The sequence below is a fragment of the Lontra canadensis genome, unplaced genomic scaffold, assembly GCF_010015895.1.
Source record: "Lontra canadensis isolate GAN:19392208 unplaced genomic scaffold, GSC_riverotter_1.0 scaffold141, whole genome shotgun sequence".
NCBI classification, from domain to species: Eukaryota; Metazoa; Chordata; class Mammalia; order Carnivora; family Mustelidae; genus Lontra; species Lontra canadensis.
In genome coordinates, this window is record NW_022631135.1 from 1334964 (window position 1) to 1353435 (window position 18472).

Consider the following 18472-nt stretch of genomic DNA (forward strand, 5'->3'; position numbering starts at 1 on the left):
CCAATATTCCTTCCTGTTTCTTAACTGTCTCTGTAATGTGTCTCTACCATAGTTCATGTTCTCATTGTTTCTCTTTTTGTCTACTGTAAAAACTTGTCTCTACTTTTACCCCTTTCAAATACTTCTTCCATATTCCACATGGCTATTACAGTGAATTTCCTAAAATATGTTTCCTTAAAATTCTGCAATAAGTGCTTATTGCCTATAGAATGAACTTAGACTCCATAGCATGGTGCGTAAGGCCTTTCATCTGTACTTGCTCTCCAGACTTCTTTCTTCCTACTCCTCCCCTCATCCTCCCCGTGATACTCTGAACTCTTTATGCCATGGAAGTACCTCTAGTTCCTTACCTGCATCATGCATTTTCATTCTTCTTAGCACATACTCATGCCTTTGTTATGTCTAGGAAAACCTTCCTACTGCCTCTACCCCCATGCCTGAAACTCCTATTCACTGAGCTGAAATACCTCCTCTGTGAAAATTAACCTTGTTATCCCTTCCCAATTCCATGGGACCTTGAACATATTCTAGCATAGCCCTTAACCTGTTGTTTTACAATCATTGTTTATTGGTCATCTTCCTAGACTGACTTCTTTGTGGTCAGAGACTAGATTTTATTTATTTATTTATTTATTTATTTGCGAGAGAGCAAGTGAGAGACAGAGGGACAGAGGAAGAGGGAGAGAGGGAATCTTGAGAGAGGCTCCATGCTCAGTGTGGAACCTGATGAGGGGCTTGATCTCACGACCCTGAGATCATGACCTGAACTGAAATCAAAAGTTGGATGCTTAACCAGCTGAGCCACTCAGGCACTCTGATTTTATTTATTTTTAAATACTTAATGATGACACATAGTAGGCACTAAATAAAATGTTTGAGTGAATTAATGATTGGCTTATAGTAAGTATTGAGCTCTTCCTTCTTAAAATAAATTGAACTCATATCTAATCATAATACATGTATAACATGTACTAATAAAATACCTACCATATTTTGAGAGCCTACTATGTTCTAGGTGCAATGTTAGGCACTTTCCATACCTTATCTTTAATGCTTCCAACAACAATGCAAGCTATATTATCCTCACGAGTGGCGTATTGAAGGGAAATTTAGGTTTAGAGAGATGTGAACAAGGCTGTGCAGTTAGAAAATAGCAAAATTGGATTTCAAACTGATACATATATATTTTTCTCTCCTTACACACATATTAGGAGTTCTATCACATCACTACCCTTAATTCTAGCTCATCACCAACGCTTCCAATAAGAAATGATAGCATTACAGTAGAAATTGTATAGAGAACAGTGTAGATCAAAATAAGGACTCAGAGAACTGATGTTACAGATGGATGAAGATGAAAAAGAGAAATCTCTACAAGAGATGATTATTACATGATGTCTGGAAAGATTTCTTTGGTAGGCTGCTTGACCTACAAATATCCAGCAAATGTGTCTTGTCACTTCTCTGATATTACTGCATGAAGAGTGGTCTTAGGAGCACAAGTCATAGAAAGCATCCTAAGCCATGTGATTTGGAGTCTTTGCAAGAATCCTATAAGGTTCTTACAGAGATGTGTGGATCAAGGGGTTGGCTTCAGGCTATGACTTGGGGAACAATGGAGGGAAGTGAAGACTCTGGAGGTGCCAGCACTAGCTGTGTTAACAAAAGGCCTGAGAGCCTCAAACACTTTCTCATTATGACAGTTTTGGCCGAGGCTGTGTGGGTCGTGTCCTGGCCCACTCAGGCTCTAGGGCAACTGCCTGTTGCGACCTTATCTCCCCCTTTGTTTCCCCTCAGATCTATTAGTGATATTCAGTTTAACGCTTACTATCTGCCCCCTCCAATTTAAAAATTGCTAGAGTGGGGCACATGGAGGGACCTACAATGTAGTGATCTCCAGGATCCCTTGGGGGGGGGTGGGGATTGTCCATTTTTCACACAGCATCATCTGTGCTACTGAACCCAGAATAAAACTTACAAAGGCTTTTTCCCCCCCTTTTTGAAATTTATGTTATAGAAAGAATTTAAAATACAGTTTTGGTATTTTTGTTTCTAAAATTTTCTGGTGTGTGTATGTTGGAGGTGGGAAGGAATTTTGGTATTCGGCAAGAGGAGGGGAGCTTTATTTATAGGAACTCTGTTTCCTGGGTTGTTAACAGCTAATATTTCAGGTGGATAAGTGCCCAAGGACAGTGTGAGTTTAAATGTGCTGTTGGGAACAATTCTTGATCTGTCTCTTGTCACAGATAAGTTGCAAGTGGTGTGCAAGAAGTTGAGTGTGCCACCCCAGTTTTTAAAATAACCTACAGATCTCTATTTGCGTTTCTTTTTATCTGGGTAGATGAAAAGAAAAGGTAAGCTCAGTCAAAAAGAGAAAAGATCCACTGCTAAGGGGGACACAATTATGCTGCAGGAATGGTGCAAGTGATGAGAAGATGCCTAGGAAGCCTTTGTTCAGATACCACGTGAAGTTCCTAAGAGTTGGGATGTGAACTAATGAGAACTTTTTCTTTAATTTAGACTTTATTATATTATTTTTTTTAGAAGAGTTTTAGGTTCACAGAAAACCTGAGAGGAAGATACAGAGATTTCCTGTACACTCTCTGTCCCCCACATATGCATAGTTTCCCCACCATCAATATCTCTCACCAGAGTGATACTTTGTTACAACTGATGAAGCTACACTGACACATCATTACCACCCACAGCGTCCTTCACTTTGTGGTTCACTCTAAGTATTGTACATGCTCTGGGCCGAGCCCAGCATATAATGCCATGTATCTATCCTTATGGTCTCATACAGAATATTTTCACTGCCCTAAAATCCTTTGTACTCTACTTATTCATCTCTCTCCTGCCCCCCTACCACTGATCCTTTTACTGTGCCCATACTTTTGCCTTTTCCACAGTGTCATATAGTTGGAATCATACAGGATGTATCCTTCCCAGAGTGGCTTCTTTCACTTGGTAATATGCATTTGAGGTTCTTTTGTGTCATTTTATGACTTGATAACTCATTTCTTTTTAGCACTGAATAGTATTATTCCATTAACTGGAGGTACCAAAGTTTATCCATTCACCTACCAGAGGACATCTTGGTTTCAAGGTGTGGCAATTATGAATAAAGATGCTATAAACCAAAATAAATACAAAATTGAGCTAAAAGAATTAACATTTAAAAAAAGATGCTGTTAACATCCCTGGGCAGGTTTTTGTGTGGACCTAAATTTTCAGCTACTTTGGGTAAATACTAATGCCTGTGTTGTTTGATTGTATGATAAGAACATGTTTTGTTTTTGTAAGAAGCCATCTACTGACTCCCAAAGTGGCTGAAATATTTTGCATTCCCACCAGCAATGAAGGAGAGTTTCTGTAGCCCCATCTCCTTGTCAGTATTTGGTGTTGTGAGTATTCTGGATTTTGGTCATTCTAATAGGTGTGTACTGATGTCTCATTGTTGTTTTAATTTGCATTTCCCTGATGGCTTATGATGTGGAACACCTTTTCAAATGCCTATTTACCACCTATAGGTCTTCTTTGATGAGGTTTCTATTAAGATCTTTGGCCCATTTTTAAAGTTAGTTGTTTGTTTTCTTCTTGTTGAGTTTTGACGTTCTTGTTGAGTTCTTTTCATATTTTAAATAATAGTTCTTTTAAAAAATATTTTCTCCCAATCTGTGGCTTGTAGTCCCATTAGCTTCACATTTTTTTTCCACAGAACAAAAGGTTTTAATTTCACTGAAGTCTAGCTTATGAGTTATTTCTTTCATGGGTTGCTGTTTTTGGTTTTATAGCAAAAAAGTCCATTGTTTTACCCAAGGTCATTTAGATGTTATCTTATCTCCTCTGCTAGAAGTTTTATAGTTTTGCATTTTATAATAGGTCTGTGATGCATATGAATTAATTTTTGTGAAGGGTGTGAGGTCTGTGACCAGATTCATTATTTTGCGTGTATGTGGATGTCCGGTTGTCCCAGGATTGTTTGTTAAAGAGACTCTCTTTGCCCCATTGTATTGCTTTTGCTTGTTTTTCAAAGATCAGTTGACTATTTTTGTGTGGGTCTATTTCTGGGCTCTCTCTTTCTGTCCCAGTGATATATTTATCTATTCTTTTGTCAATACCAGACTGTCTTGTTAGAGTTTTATAGCTAGTCTTGAAGTTGAGAGGTGTCAGTCATCCAACTTTGTTCTCCTTCTTCAGTATTGCATTAGTTATTATGTTATTTTTTCCTCTCCATAGAAACTTCAGAATTAGTTTGTTGATATTCATAAAATAATACGCTGAGATTTTGATTGGGACAATTGAGTACTTTGAATATGGTTGTACTTTCTCCCTTGGACTTTCATGGGATTATAAGCAAGATTTCTTTTATTCTCTTTTAGAACATCTTAGCATGATTTATTCTATTCTATTTTATTTTATTTTATTTTATTTTATCTTATTTCTTTTCAGTGTTCCAGAATTCATTGTTTATGCACCACACCCAGTGCTCCATGCTATACATGCCCTCCATAATACCCACCATCAGGCTCACCCAAACCCCCACACCCCTCCCCTCCAAAACCCTCAGTTTGTTTCTCAGAGTCCACAGTCTCTCATGGTTCATCTCCCCCTCCGATTTCCCCCAATTCAGATCTTTATTTGAGAGAGAAAGGGAGAGAGTGTGAGTGGGCGGAGGAGTAGAGGGGGAGAAAGCGGGAGAGAATTGCAAGCAGACTCCACACAGAGCCAGACGTAGGGCTCAGTCCAATGACCCTGAGCTCATGACCTGAGCTATAACCAAGAGTCAGACGCTGAACAGACTGAACCACCAGGCAGTCCTAGCCGATTCATTGTTGTCAAGACAAATAGATATTTGTGGTGGGTGGGGAATGGTGATGGTTCCTGAAGCCCACTATGTGACATCAATTAAGAAGTTAACTCACACAGAAGGACAGCTGAACCATATTCATGTTGATCTTAAATGATTCTAGTAGGTAGAACATATTTTTGTTACAAAGGAATTAACTTCTTTTTTTTTTTTTTTTACCATGAAAATAAATTTTCTCTCTACATTGTATTGGTATCAGAGATCTCAGGTGTTATAAACAAAAGCAGAATCATGGGTACATACAGTGGGTTAATGATGTTAGAATTCTTAGAGTGTGGAATTGCTTACTTGAAATTTGTTGAAAGTTTAGGTCTTCTTTTAGGGAAAAATAGTATTTGGTGGGTTTAACAGAGTTTCCCATTGCCTTTCTTTTATATTTTTCGTATTCTCCCAAGAAATTGAAGATATTCTGGGGGAGACTTCTAAAATAACAATGTCAAAGACAAAGGTTAATCTGTCACTTTAAGTAGGTATGATATTAAATAACCCAACCTGACCAAGAGAGAAAATTTTCAGTGTTCACACACAGTTCACACACAGTGTTCACACACAGCATCAATAATTTGCTTCATAGGTTGAGAATATTTTTTGTGTGTACCTTTGTTGAAATTTCAAAAGATAGTTTGTGTACCTTGCAATGGCATGTTGAGATGCTGTTTTAAACTATCCTTCAGGTTAAAGGAAAGTAGCTATTTATCTTAGGGGTCACTATGGAGACATATGTTTATTCAAGTAGTAAGCAGAAGAAAAATTAGTGTAACTTTAATCTTAAGATGCCTCTTGTTAATTAAGTTGAACTAAGTCTGTTGAAAGTGGGACTACAAATAAGGTCTTACTGGAATGGAGATACATGCTTTTTGAATTGCTGCACACTTTCAGGGCTCTGTGATGAACCTTCTGGTAGGATCTTCCTTGAGGTGATGTAAAGAGCCTTAAGGGTACTTTGTGGAAATCCTAAGGTGGGATTCAGGATAGATCTGGAAGATTAATTTATAAATTTCTTTGCTTTTTTCGTTGATTGGTTAGTTATTGTAGGTGGTTAATATTTGTCCAATAGGCTGGATATTTTGTCATTTTGACTTGGTTTATCAAGCCAGGTGGTTAGAGATTTTTGCATGACTATTTGGGTTACTCTGGAATTCTCTGCTTTTGCTTTAAATTAATACTAAATGTAAATTTCTGGCCAAGGTGTGCTATCCTTATAGCAAGATAGGAACACTTACAGTCCTTAAGGACTTTAATCCACAGTTCATTGAACTCAAAAATACTTGTTGAGCCTTCATGATTGAGGGGTGACCGAGAAGCCTAGGACATAGTTTCTTTACTCAGGACCAGATCTTTAGCAGAGCAGACACTCACTCAGTAGTTGTTGAATAAATACATTAATAAACAAGGCTCATAATTTGTGAAGAAAATAAGAAAGGAAAACCAGTAGGACTTTGTCTTGTCCTCTGCTGTGTCCCCGTAAGCTAGAATAGCCAGGTATCTTGTAGGTCCTTAGTGTTTATGTGAATGAATGACCAAATGACCATGTACTCTTCCTGCAGCCCGAGTTCCTGGAGCCACTTCCAGCTGGGTTATTCAGGGAACACTTCATGGAGCCGTGGGATTTTCATTAGAGAAAGGGAGGGCCATCTAGAAATAGAGGGTGACACTGAGGCTCCTCAGGAGATGGCGGAAGCTCACAGTGGAAGCACAGCCATGTGGGGATCACCAAAGGTCAGTTCTAGAAAGCTTAGGAAGACCAGTTTAAATTTTCTCATAGAGACATTGGAGACTAAAAGGGACATTTTAGAAATAGTAATCTAGAGGTATTGTACCAGACGCATTTAAAGAGAGGAGAAATTGTGAAAAGCACATTTCTGGGGCTTGGTGATTAAATGGGTTGTTGAGGGAAATGAAGCCGTTAGAGATGATGACAATCTTGTTATGAGCTTGGTTGACTTGGATAATAGTAAATAATCAGAAATAGGAAACTCAGAAGGGAAAATCAGCTTTTTGTAGGAAGGTTTTTGTGTTTTTAATCTCTTTTAAGTAGTGGAAACCCTTCATAGCCAACCCAGAAAAATCTCAGAAACACACATTTTTTTTTTACCTGAGGCATCTTACAGAATGAGTTATGATTAAACTCCAATACAGCCCAGCTGTCTTACTGAGGATCAGTGATATCATGACTGATGTTAAAGCCGTGGAGGGTAGGGGACAGCCCAGAGGAACAGGTTCTTTGGTCTAGGCGCACAGCATCAGTAGGATGATGGATGCAGTCATTTCTGGTGTTTTGGAGGGTACTTAGAGTTTCCTTCATTTGCAGCTTAATTTTCCCTTTTTAAGTGTTTATATGTTTTTTTTTGTTGTTTTTTGTTTTTGTGAGAGGGAGCACATGAGCATAAAATGGCAGGTGTGGGGCTAAGGGAGAGAGAGAATCTCAAGCCGACTCACTGCTGAGCGTGGAATCCGATGCAAGGCTCAGTGTCACCACCCTGAGATCATGATCTGAGCCTAAACCAAGAGTTGGATGCTTAACCCACTGAGCCACCCAGGCGCCCCACCCTCTTAAGTTCGAAGAGCCATTATACAAATAGTTCCAGATAGGAAACACATTTGGAGGTATCAGCAATACAGTATAAACACTATCTTGTAAGATTAATGTAAAATCCTTTCAGTATTACACAATATATTCATTCATTCTTACTAATAAAAATGATCTTAAATTACCCCCAAATGTGGTATCAGTAATGAATTTCTTTATCTTCCTTTTGATAATATCCTGACATATTTATGTTCAATAACTTCTATGTAGATATTATGGAGTTGAAGCTTACTCAATTCTAAGCATATTTTACACCACAGATGTTCTTTCTAGAACTTTTAATGATGGATATGGAGTGCCATATCGCTGCTTTTGAGGCAAAAGCAGTTGCTAAGGGCTTCCCTTGGTAGCAGGTCTAGAAGAGTCTTTAGGTTGTCTCCCATCTTCCTGGGTGTTGCTAGGAATGATGGTTATAAACAGAGTTGGTCCTGGACATGTGTTAAATAGAAATGGTGGGGCTCAGAAGGAGGGTTGGAGACTAGTTCTCACCCTGAGCATATGTGTTTCTGTAGTTTAATCCCTGTCATCTAAGGATAGAAAATAATTATCCATCCTCCAGCTTATACCCTTAGTAACCACCTGTCCCAGACCTAAGGATGCAAGTGCAACACTGGACATTTGCTTTCCGGAGTCCTTGGGTGATATTCTAAAACTGAGCCGACCTTTATGTGTGAGCAGTCTCATTGCTTCTTTTTCTTCCCCAGGTTTATTGAGATATAACTGACATAGAACATTGTGTAAGTTTAATGATGATTTGACACACTTAATGTTTGCCACAAAGACATTAGTGAACACATCCTTTACCTCACATAATTATATTTTGTTATTGGTATAGTGAGAACATTAAAGCTCTACCCTCTTGCAGCATTCATGTGTATGATACAGTGTTGTTAACTATAATGCCATGCTGTCCATTAATCCCCAGAACTTACTGATCTTATAATTGAAATCTGCTCCCTTTGACCAACATTCCTCATTTTTCAGCCCTGCTCAGTCTCTTGAACCACCATCCTACTTTCTGCTACTTTGAGTTCAGTGTTTTTAGATTCCACATATAAATGAGATTACACAGTATTTGTCTTTCTCTGTCTTACTTCTTTCACTTAGCATAATGCCCTCAAGTTCCATCCATGTTGTCACAGATGGCAGGATGTCCTTCTTTTTATGGCTTTTTTTTTTTTTAATGTCCTTCATTTTACATAAACACCTCATTTCATTTTCTTTATCTATTCATCATTGTACGCTTCGGTTGTTTTCTTGTCTTAGCTCTTGTGAGATACATTGTGATTAACAGGGGAGCTCAGAGAGCTTGTTGAGATTGTGATTTCATCTTCTTCAGATATATACCTAGAAGTGGGATCACTGGATCATATGGTAATTCTATTTTTAATTTTTTGAGGAAATGCCATACTGTTTTCTTTTTTCTTTTTTTTTTTTTTTTAAAGATTTTATTTATTTATTTGACAGACAGAGATCACAAGCAGGCAGAGAGAGAGGAGGAAGCAGGCTCCCTGCTGAGCAGAGAGCCTGATGTGGGGCTCGATCCCAGGACTCTGAGATCATGACCTGAGCCGAAGGCAGAGGCTTTAACCCACTGAGCCACCCAGGCGCCCGCCATACTGTTTTCAATAATAGCTACACCAATTTATATTTCCATCAACAGTTCCTGTTTTCCACATCCTTGACAGTATTTGTTACCTCTTTTTTTTTTGATAATAACTATTTAATAGGTGTGGGGTGATAGCTCACTGTGGTTTTAATTTGCATTTCCCTGATTAGATACTGAGCACTTTTCATGTACGTGTGAACCATTTGTATGTCTTACTTGGAAAAATGTCTATTTACATCCTCTGCCAATTTTTAAGTTGGATTGTCTGTGTTTTTGCTATTGAGTTGAATAAGTTCCTTATGTATTTTGAATATTAACCCCTTATCAGATATATGGTTTGCAAATATTTCCTCCCATTCTGTAGGTTGCTTTTCATTTTGTTGATTATTTCTTTTGCTGTGGAGGAGATTTTTTAATTTGAGATAGTCCCACTTGCTGATTTTTACTTTCATTGCTTGTTCTTTGGTGTCATCCAAAAAAATCACCCAACACCAATGTCAAGTAGTTTTTTTTCCTTTGTTTTCTTCTAGAAGTTTTCTGGTTTTAGGTCTTATTTTAAGCCTTATTCCATTTCCAGCTAATGTTTGTGAGTGTGCATGAGATAGGGGTCCTGTTTCATTATTTTGCATGTGGATGTCCAGTCTTTCAAGCACCATTTATCGAAGAGCATATCCTTTGGCCATTGTTTTTTGGGGGGGGGCTCCATTATCAAATATTAGTTGACAATATTTGCATGAGCTTATTTCTGGGCTCTAGATTGTGCTCCACTGGTCTTTGTTTCTGTTTTTATTCTAATACCATACTGTTATGGTATGTTATGGATGTTCTATGTATTATGTATACTATATTTTAGGACCATTTGGTTTAAAGTACAGTTCAAACCCAGTTGGTTTTCTGTCCGAATGATCTATTCATTGTTGAAAGTAGAATATTGAAGTCCCATACTGTTACTATATCGCTGTCTGTCATTCACTTGAGATCTGTTAGTATTTGTTTATAATTTTTTAGGTGCTCGAATGTCTTTGCCTCCAGTCATCTATTTTCCGGGGCTAGCAACTCGGTAGAAGTAAATGAGGGACTGAATGGCATGAGAGATGAGCTCCTTGTGTTTTTTTCCCAGTTAATGGAGACAAGGAAGAGATGGAGTGGGAAATGTCTAGCACAGGAGAAATAGATGAAAAACAGCCATTTTACAGTATAATGAAAGATGGAATAATTAAACCTTCATCATAACTAGCAGGAAAATAAAATTGCCATAAAAGATTTCATTTATTTATTTATTTATTTGAGAGGGAAAGAAAGAGAGAGAACAAGCAAGTGAGAGAACAAGAGCAAGGGGGAGGATAGACGCAGGCTCCCCGCTGAACAGGGAGCCCGATGTGGGACTTGATCCCAGGACCTTGGGATCATGATCTGAGCAGAAGACAGACACTTAACCAACTGAGCCACCCAAGTGGCCCGTGGCCATAAAGTATTAACATCTAGTAATTTACTATTGTCATCCTAACTCTGGACGAGTTTCTTATTTCTTAAATTGCAGTGATAGCACTGAGAGTGAAAGGAGTATTAGTTTTTACAAGCTTATTTGAAATAGTTCCTAGCAGTAGTTACAGCCTTTGTCTTCCTGGGAGTGGTGAGAGTTTATTAACAACCAACCTATGGGCCAAACATTTAAAAAAAACTAGTGATTTAAGTAGTTAGTTGATTGGGAAATCTTGATCACCTGACATTTGGTGGTGACGAAGGGAAAGCAGATGCAGCTCTAGCTGGTGAATTCACATGCCTGAGGCTCCAGGTGGTGGGCACATGGACTTTTATAGTAGCAAATAACCTTGGATGAGAGAAGAACAAAAATTCTAGAAATGGGAAGCTTCGAGCATGCAAGGTGGCGTATTTTTAGATTGGGGTCAACAAACTGCTTTTCAATCTGAAATCTTCGGGAATGGGCCATTTCCTGTTTCTGCAAATACCAAATGAAAAGCCACGCCAGTGTTCTTGGATGTATAGATCCAAATTACCAGATTGAAAGGATGCTTGCGCTCTTTAAAGCGAAGTAGCAGCCCCTGCATGCCGAGTGTCTGTGGCACTATGACCTCAGTGACCTCTCTTCTCTATTGTGGAATGTAGGTGATAAGAATGGAGGTGAGCCCGATGATGCTGAACTGGTAAGGCTCAGTAAGAGGCTGGTGGAGAACGCGGTGCTCAAGGCTGTCCAGCAGTATCTGGAAGAAACACAGAACAGAAGCAAGCCAGGGGATGGGAGCTCTGTGAAAACTCAAGAGGCTGATAGGAATGGCACTGACAGTGACAACAACAGGAAATGAGAGCCCAATGCAGGCAGGCCCCGCGGCTCCGTGAGAAGCATCCCGCTCCCCTCTGCTGAGTCACCGGATTAATTTGCATTGTGCTGTTTCAGTGTCTCTTGTCCAATCCGTGGAGATTGCCTACGACTTTCATGATCAATATGTTTGCATTTCTGAAACACAACAGGAGAGAAGTGGAGTGCTGGGACTAGCAGAGGAAATTAACTTCCAGAAGAATGGCCCAGGTTTCACTTGCCTTCCGCCATGGCCGAGGGAGAGGGAACTTGGGGTTATGCCTCGTGGACTCAAATTAGAGGCCATGGAAGGGACCTGGCCGTCACTGGAATACTGCCATTTATATTGCTTAACAGGGCACTTGACCACTTTATCTGAGGCCAAAACACACACACAGCTAACACGTGCTAAGTGTAAAACAATCACTGTCGAATTCGTTGTCCATGCTGTTGGTCCATAATGTCTCACGTCTGTCGTCCATCTGCTGTTGCTATGCAGTGATTTTTATTTACAGTAAATTGGTTTCACGCAAATGATATATTTTTGGCAAAATGCAGCCTTTTCTACGAAATGTGGGCAACATCTTAAAGGTTTCTTTTAACCTTCTTTTGATAAGTCAGTGTGCCATATTTCATATTTTTCACTGGCATTTGTTTGTAAAATGTATTATATAATTTTTTTTCCCTAGGCAAGAAACCTGTTGGACTCCGGGACTTAATTAATGAAGCTTTGCACCGAGAAAGGATGAGTCTGAAGTCCAAAGTGAAACAGATAAAGGAACTTTTGTTAAAGCCTGAGACTCAGGCCAGGATTAGGAGGGAGCTTTTTGAAGGAAGATCTGTTAACCACAGTAATCAAGGAAACCAGGTTGATTTCAGTGCAAATTTGGCATAAGCTCTGCATTGCTATCATGGTACCCTAGTCAATGAAATGTTGTGAGATTATTTCATAGCTCTTTGGTAAATACCAAAGAAGTGTCCTGATAGTGTCTACACAACAGGAAACCAACATTTGGTAAGGAATTAACAATTTCTTGCCAAAGAAAACAGATTAAGCTTGGTTATTTTTAAAGCTAAACTTGTGTTTTAACATGTTTGTTTCTGTAATATCGAGTTATTTTATAGAAAGGACTTAATTAGCTGTCGTGAGATGTTCCTTGGGTTCTCAGAGATAACACATACAGACTGTGAAAAATCATTTGCATAAAAAAAATACTGTATTTTAAGGGTCATTTGCCTTCTGTTGCTGTGATTTTTGTCGTTATTAAATCAGAAGTAGTAATTGTCCACACAAGTCTATACCTAGTGTTACTTTTAATGGGAATTAGAATGTTTATTGAACACACTAGTACTTGAATGAACATTTCTAAGTGTAATTATTATAACTGGTTAAGAATGTTTTATAATATCCATATGTATTATTTTTCAATGATCAAAATGTAGTTTGCTTTTTCATTTCTTAATGAATAAATGTTGGGAATTTTATTTTCTACTCTTCTGAAGATAAGCCCTAGGACTTACTGTATCCCTTATAATCTGAATTTGTTTGCACTGGTTCATTTTTAAAGACAATTTTGAAAAATTTCCCCCCATATGAAAATCTTGGTTAACAGCTTTTTCTATAGTCATTACAAAATTGCTGCTACTGAGACATCACAGTGGAGGGGAAATTGGAGATCAAATATGTAATCATTTCAAATGTAAAATCCAGTTCACTCATGGATTTTAGGTATTTTTTCACTGGGTAAATTTGACATTTATTTATAAATGAGTTTATGCATTTTCATGCCTCTTAATAAATGTATGGTTTTCCCTTGTTGCCTCTCACTCTTTTCCTCCTTCTTGGAAGTTGTTGGCTTTGTGCTGGTAGAAGGAAGTCATAAACAGGCGCTTGGGTGGTTGTAGTGTTTCTTCATCTTTATTTATGCCCTTCTCCTTCATGCTCAGATAGCAGTTGCCAGAACACCTTCAACTTCAGATTTTTTAAATCACCTCAAATCAGTCAGCTTCACAGAGAATTAACAACAGAATGTTGAATGCAAAGAAAATCTAAATAGCATCCCACAAACTGCTAATTACGTGTCAGTGAAGTGACAGCAGGAGCAAAGATGAAAGGAGTGGATCCTTCCCCATGTAAGACAGCGAGCTGCTTTCCATGAAATCCCTTGGTGGTAGAGGGCTCTCCTGCTCCAAGACAGCTTCCTTAAATAAACCTGTAAGATGGGAAGCAAAGATATTTTGGGGCTTGCTTTGTTTTTCAAATGAAAGATAGGGACTTGAGGAGACTGAGTGTCTAATTTCAAGGCCACTGTGAGCCACCGGGGCCCCATCTCAATGTCCCAGGGCTATTTTCACTGTCCCCTAGTCCAGGGTTAATAGGATTTCAAGATAAATAGCTCTTCTCAGTCTCTATCCATAAAGATCTTTATTCTAAAGGAGCTGTTCCAATCTTTCCAAACAATTTGAAAGACTGAAAGAGTGTCCTTTTTTGCCATCTGCGGTCACAGGTCTTGAGTTAAGAATCCTAGCTTCCATTGGTTCCATGCCTGTGTGCTGGATGATTCAGGCCCATTGTGACGTTTCTTCCCTTTGGTGACCCTGCTAGGAAGTTGCTAGGAGTGTCTGACAGATTATGAAACTGCGTTAACTGGGGCCATAAATGGTGACATGGCCATAAAGCTAAATGGCTCTTTATAAAGCTAATAAAAGGCAGGGGTGAACTTAAACTTGGGTCTTCTACTTCAAAGCCACGGTCTTTCCACAATGCAACACTTCCTCTCTCTCTCTCTACCAAGTGTAGTACATTTCATGAGTTAAGGATAGGTAACAAAGGGAGTCGCTTTCTTTGGACCAAGCCAGCTCCCTCGCAGCCCTGAAGTTCCATGAGTTTTATTAGAGACTGTCAGCCAATAGGATGGAACTTAGGAAGGAACTGGCAGGGGTGGGGTGGGGGTGGGGCAGAGGAAAACTCAGGTACTTAATTTAGGGATTAAAGATTCTAATCCTTAGCAATGAAATCTTCATTTAAGCACGTTTACAAAAATAATGAGAAATACACAATAAAACATGTTTTCTTGCTAGATCCATTCTTAAAAACCAAATAAGAATTTGTAAAAATCTAAGTTTGGGATCTGAAATATTCAAAACAACCTCTTCCCCACTAATCAGAGTCCTAGAACAACCGCTTTTTGGGTCACATCACGAGAGTATGTTGTCCTAAAATGGTAGTAGTCAGTCTTGGTTTGGTCCAGGAAGTGCACTGTGGCTTCTAGACCTTCCACCACTGAAAAGTGATCTTTGATTGATTGATTGATTGATTGATGTAAACTCCACACCCAACATGGAGCCCAGTGCAGGGCTTGAACTCACAAACCTGAGACCAGGACCTGAGCTGCAATCAAGAGTTGGATGCTTTACATTCTGTTCTATTTGTGGTAGTTCTCATCTTGAGGCGGGGAAACTGCTATGGTACATACCCACATTTATGACAAAACTCCAGCATGTTTCAGTCACTGGAAAAATAGTAGATCCTATGTGAATATTTTAAGGGATGTTAAAAAGTAATATTTTCAACAGTAGAACAAGATTCTACCAGCTTTGAATTTGGTCCTATTTATAGAATCATATTTTATTAATCTACTTTTCAGTCTAGACTGACTAGAGCCATTGAGATATACCAGATTTATACAGAGAGCATACTTAAGATACAAACTGTTCACTCAGAATCCCAAATGCGTCTCCCCCCGCTATTCCAGCAGCCAGATGTCCTCCTAAAGAGGTAAACAAAGCAGTTTTAACTTCATATTCTAGATACCACTTCATACCTATGTCCAATAAGATATGTTTGTACTCCTGCACTCAGTCACAGATACATAAACCAGCTACCACATTATGTGACAAATTAAGATTTATTTCATTATATAGTTAAAGACAACAAACCTGTAGTACATCCAAACAGAACTTGAATGGATACTCTGTTGTCAGCTATTCATCATGTTCAAAAACCCTTTTATAATATTTTTTTCTTTGAACAAAATTCGGATGCGTTTCTGAATTCCAATTTTTCTCAGGTAAAGAGAATCCATATAAAAGATAAAATTGACCCAGTTTACTTAAAAAAAAAAAATAGTTTCCAAGTCCCTGCATGGATTTGATAGATGCACACATGCTAACAAGACAAAGGCTTGGATTATTTCATTCACACTAAAAATGAATATTAAAGAAATTCACTTTGAGTCAGCAAATTTTAAATTCTGATACAGCACTTTCCCCCCCCGGATCCCTGTTCTGGGAGTAAAAAGGTAATGTGAGAGCTGAAGGAAGGTGTTATTATCATCACCCGTGCAATCCCCTCAAAACTACTTATCTGCACCTGTTAAGCGCAACTGATAAATTTAAGCAGTTTGGGATGATTTTAAAACGTAAACTGCAGTAGTTATTCCTCTTTATAGTCTATCATTAGTCACTTATTGGAAGGCCATTAAGTTCTGTTACAGCACAAAGTTAGGAATAATACAACTAAGCAATCAATTCACGCCTTCCAGTAACTTCAGTTGCTTTCCCTTTTGTGGTTCAAATTATTTCTTGAAAAGCCACTATCTGATGACGGGGCCCAGGATGTTTATGTTCTGCGGTATCCTCTGACCCACCTGCTTGCGGTCCTGTCAGCTTAAGCAACTCTATGGCATCCGGGGATCTCAATCTTAAGTAATCTCGCAGTGACTTGGCCCGACTCTTCGACGACTCCCCACACCTCCCACCAACAACCATGTGAGCGAAGGCTGCCATGACAATGGCTTCGAATCACAGCACACTGCCCCTTTCTCTGCTTATTCTTTTTTTTTTTTTTCACAATTTTTATTTTTATTTTATTTTTTATAAACATATATTTTTATCCCCAGGGGTACAGGTCTGTGAATCGCCAAGTTTACACACTTCACAGCACTCACCATAGCACATACCCTCCCCAATGTCCATAACCCCACCCCCCCAAACCCCCTTCCCCCCATCAACCCTCAGTTTGTTTTGTGAGATTGAGTCACTTATGGTTTGACTCCCAATCCCATCTAGTTTCATTTACTCTTCTCCTACCCCCTTAACCCCCCATGTTGCATCTCCTCTCCCTCATATCAGGGAGATCATATGATAGTTGTCTTTCTCCGATTGACTTATTTCGCTAAGCATGATACCCTCTAGTTCCATCCATGTCATTGCAAAAGGCAAGATTTCATTTCTTTTGATGGCTGCATAGTATTCCATGTGGTATATACCACATCTTCTTTATCCATTCGTCTGTTGATGGACATCTAGGTTCTTTCCATAGTTTGGCTATTGTAGACATTGCTGCTATAAACATTCGGGTGCACGTGCCCCTTTGGATCACTACGTTTGTATCTTTAGGGTAAATATCTTTAGGGTAAATACCCAGCAGTGCAATTGCTAGGTCATAGGGTAGCTCTATTTTCAACATTTTGAGGAACCTCCATGCTGTTTTCCAGAGTGGTTGCACCAGCTTGCATTCCCACCAACAGTGTAGGAGGGTTCCCCTTTCTCCGCATCCTCGCCAGCATCTGTCATTTCTGACTGGTGTGAGGTGATATCTCATTATGGTTTTGATGCCGAGTGGTATGGAGCACTTTTTCATGTGTCTGTTGGCCATCTGGATGTCTTCTTTGCAGAAATGTCTGTTCATGTCTTCTGCCCATTTCTTGATTGGATTATTTGTTCTTTGGGTGTTGAGTTTGCTAAGTTCTTTATAGATTCTGGACACTAGCCCTTTATCTGATATGTCATTTGCAAATATCTTCTCCCATTCTGTCAGTTGTCTTTTGGTTTTGTTAACTGTTTCCTTTGCTGTGCAAAAGCTTTTGATCTTGATAAAATCCCAATAGTTCATTTTTGCCCTTGCTTCCCTTGCCTTTGGCGATGTTCCTAGGAAGATGTTGCTGCGGCTGAGGTCGAAGAGGTTGCTGCCTGTGTTCTCCTCAAGGATGTTGATGGATTCCTTTCTCACATTGAGGTCCTTCATCCATTTTGAGTCTATTTTCGTGTGTGGTGTAAGGAAATGATCCAATTTCTTTTTTCTGCATGTGGTTATCCAATTTTCCCAACACCGTTTATTGAAGAGGCTGTCTTTTTTCCATTGGACATTCTTTCCTGCTTTGTCGAAGATTAGTTGACCATAGAGTTGAGGGTCTATTTCTGGGCTCTCTATTCTGTTCCATTGATCTATGTGTCTGTTTTTGTGCCAGTACCATGCTGTCTTGATGATGACAGCTTTGTAATAGAGCTTGAAGTCCGGAATTGTGATGCCACCAACTTTGGCTTTCTTTTTCAATATTCCTTTGGCTATTCGAGGTCTTTTCTGGTTCCATATAAATTTTAGGATTATTTGTTCCATTTCTTTGAAAAAAATGAATGGTACTTTGATAGGAATTGCATTAAATGTGTAGATTGCTTTAGGTAGCATAGACATTTTCACAATATTTATTCTTCCAATCCAAGAGCATGGAAGATTTTTCCATTTCTTTGTGTCTTCCTCAATTTCTTTCATGAGTACTTTATAGTTTTCTGTGTATATATTCTTAGCCTCTTTGGTTAGGTTTCTGCTTATTCTTTAAACCCCATAGATGGTAACTTATCCATAATTTAAAAAAATCTTTTCTTTTTTCTTTTGTCTTTTTTTGGTAAATGCTTGTGTGGGATCTATAAAGCTGTAGGTGGTGAGAGGACAAAGAGTAAGTCTCAGAGCTGGACAGGAATTACAGAGCCCAGAAAGGAAACATAAGTGATATGTATGCACCACTCCAGAAAGTATCTGATATGGTAATTGAGGCAGAGAAAATAGAATGAATATGGAACAGTGGAGAGAAACTAAGTATATCTTTTTAAGACTCTGGAAGGCAAATTTGGAAACTATTTTTGTCAGGTTCATGCTTGAGAAATATCCTTATGGCAGGGCATGTGATAAGGGCTTTGAACAATTTCATGGAAGTGTGTCACAGTGATTTCCCAGCCTCTTCCCCAACCCCCCCACCCCAGCCTCTTTTGAACACCTTCCTATTTAGGGGGCACTTCCTACCTTAT

General features: G+C 38.9%; 1 protein-coding gene across 6 annotated transcripts in view; it reads left to right on the top strand.

The window, feature by feature from the left end:
* AKAP7 (A-kinase anchoring protein 7) overlaps positions 1-13205 on the top strand; it is a 152244-nt gene extending 139039 nt beyond the window's left edge. For 3 of the 6 annotated variants that reach the window (XM_032843514.1, XM_032843516.1, XM_032843518.1), the window contains one exon: positions 11197-12193. In XM_032843514.1, coding sequence (XP_032699405.1) covers positions 11197-11393 — 197 coding nt within the window. In that variant the 3' untranslated portion in view covers positions 11394-12193. Of the gene's footprint in view, positions 1-11196 lie in introns of all 6 variants that reach the window. The other 3 variants (XM_032843513.1, XM_032843515.1, XR_004380975.1) reach the window with 2 other exon arrangements.
* The last annotated feature ends 5267 nt before the right edge of the window (positions 13206-18472 follow it).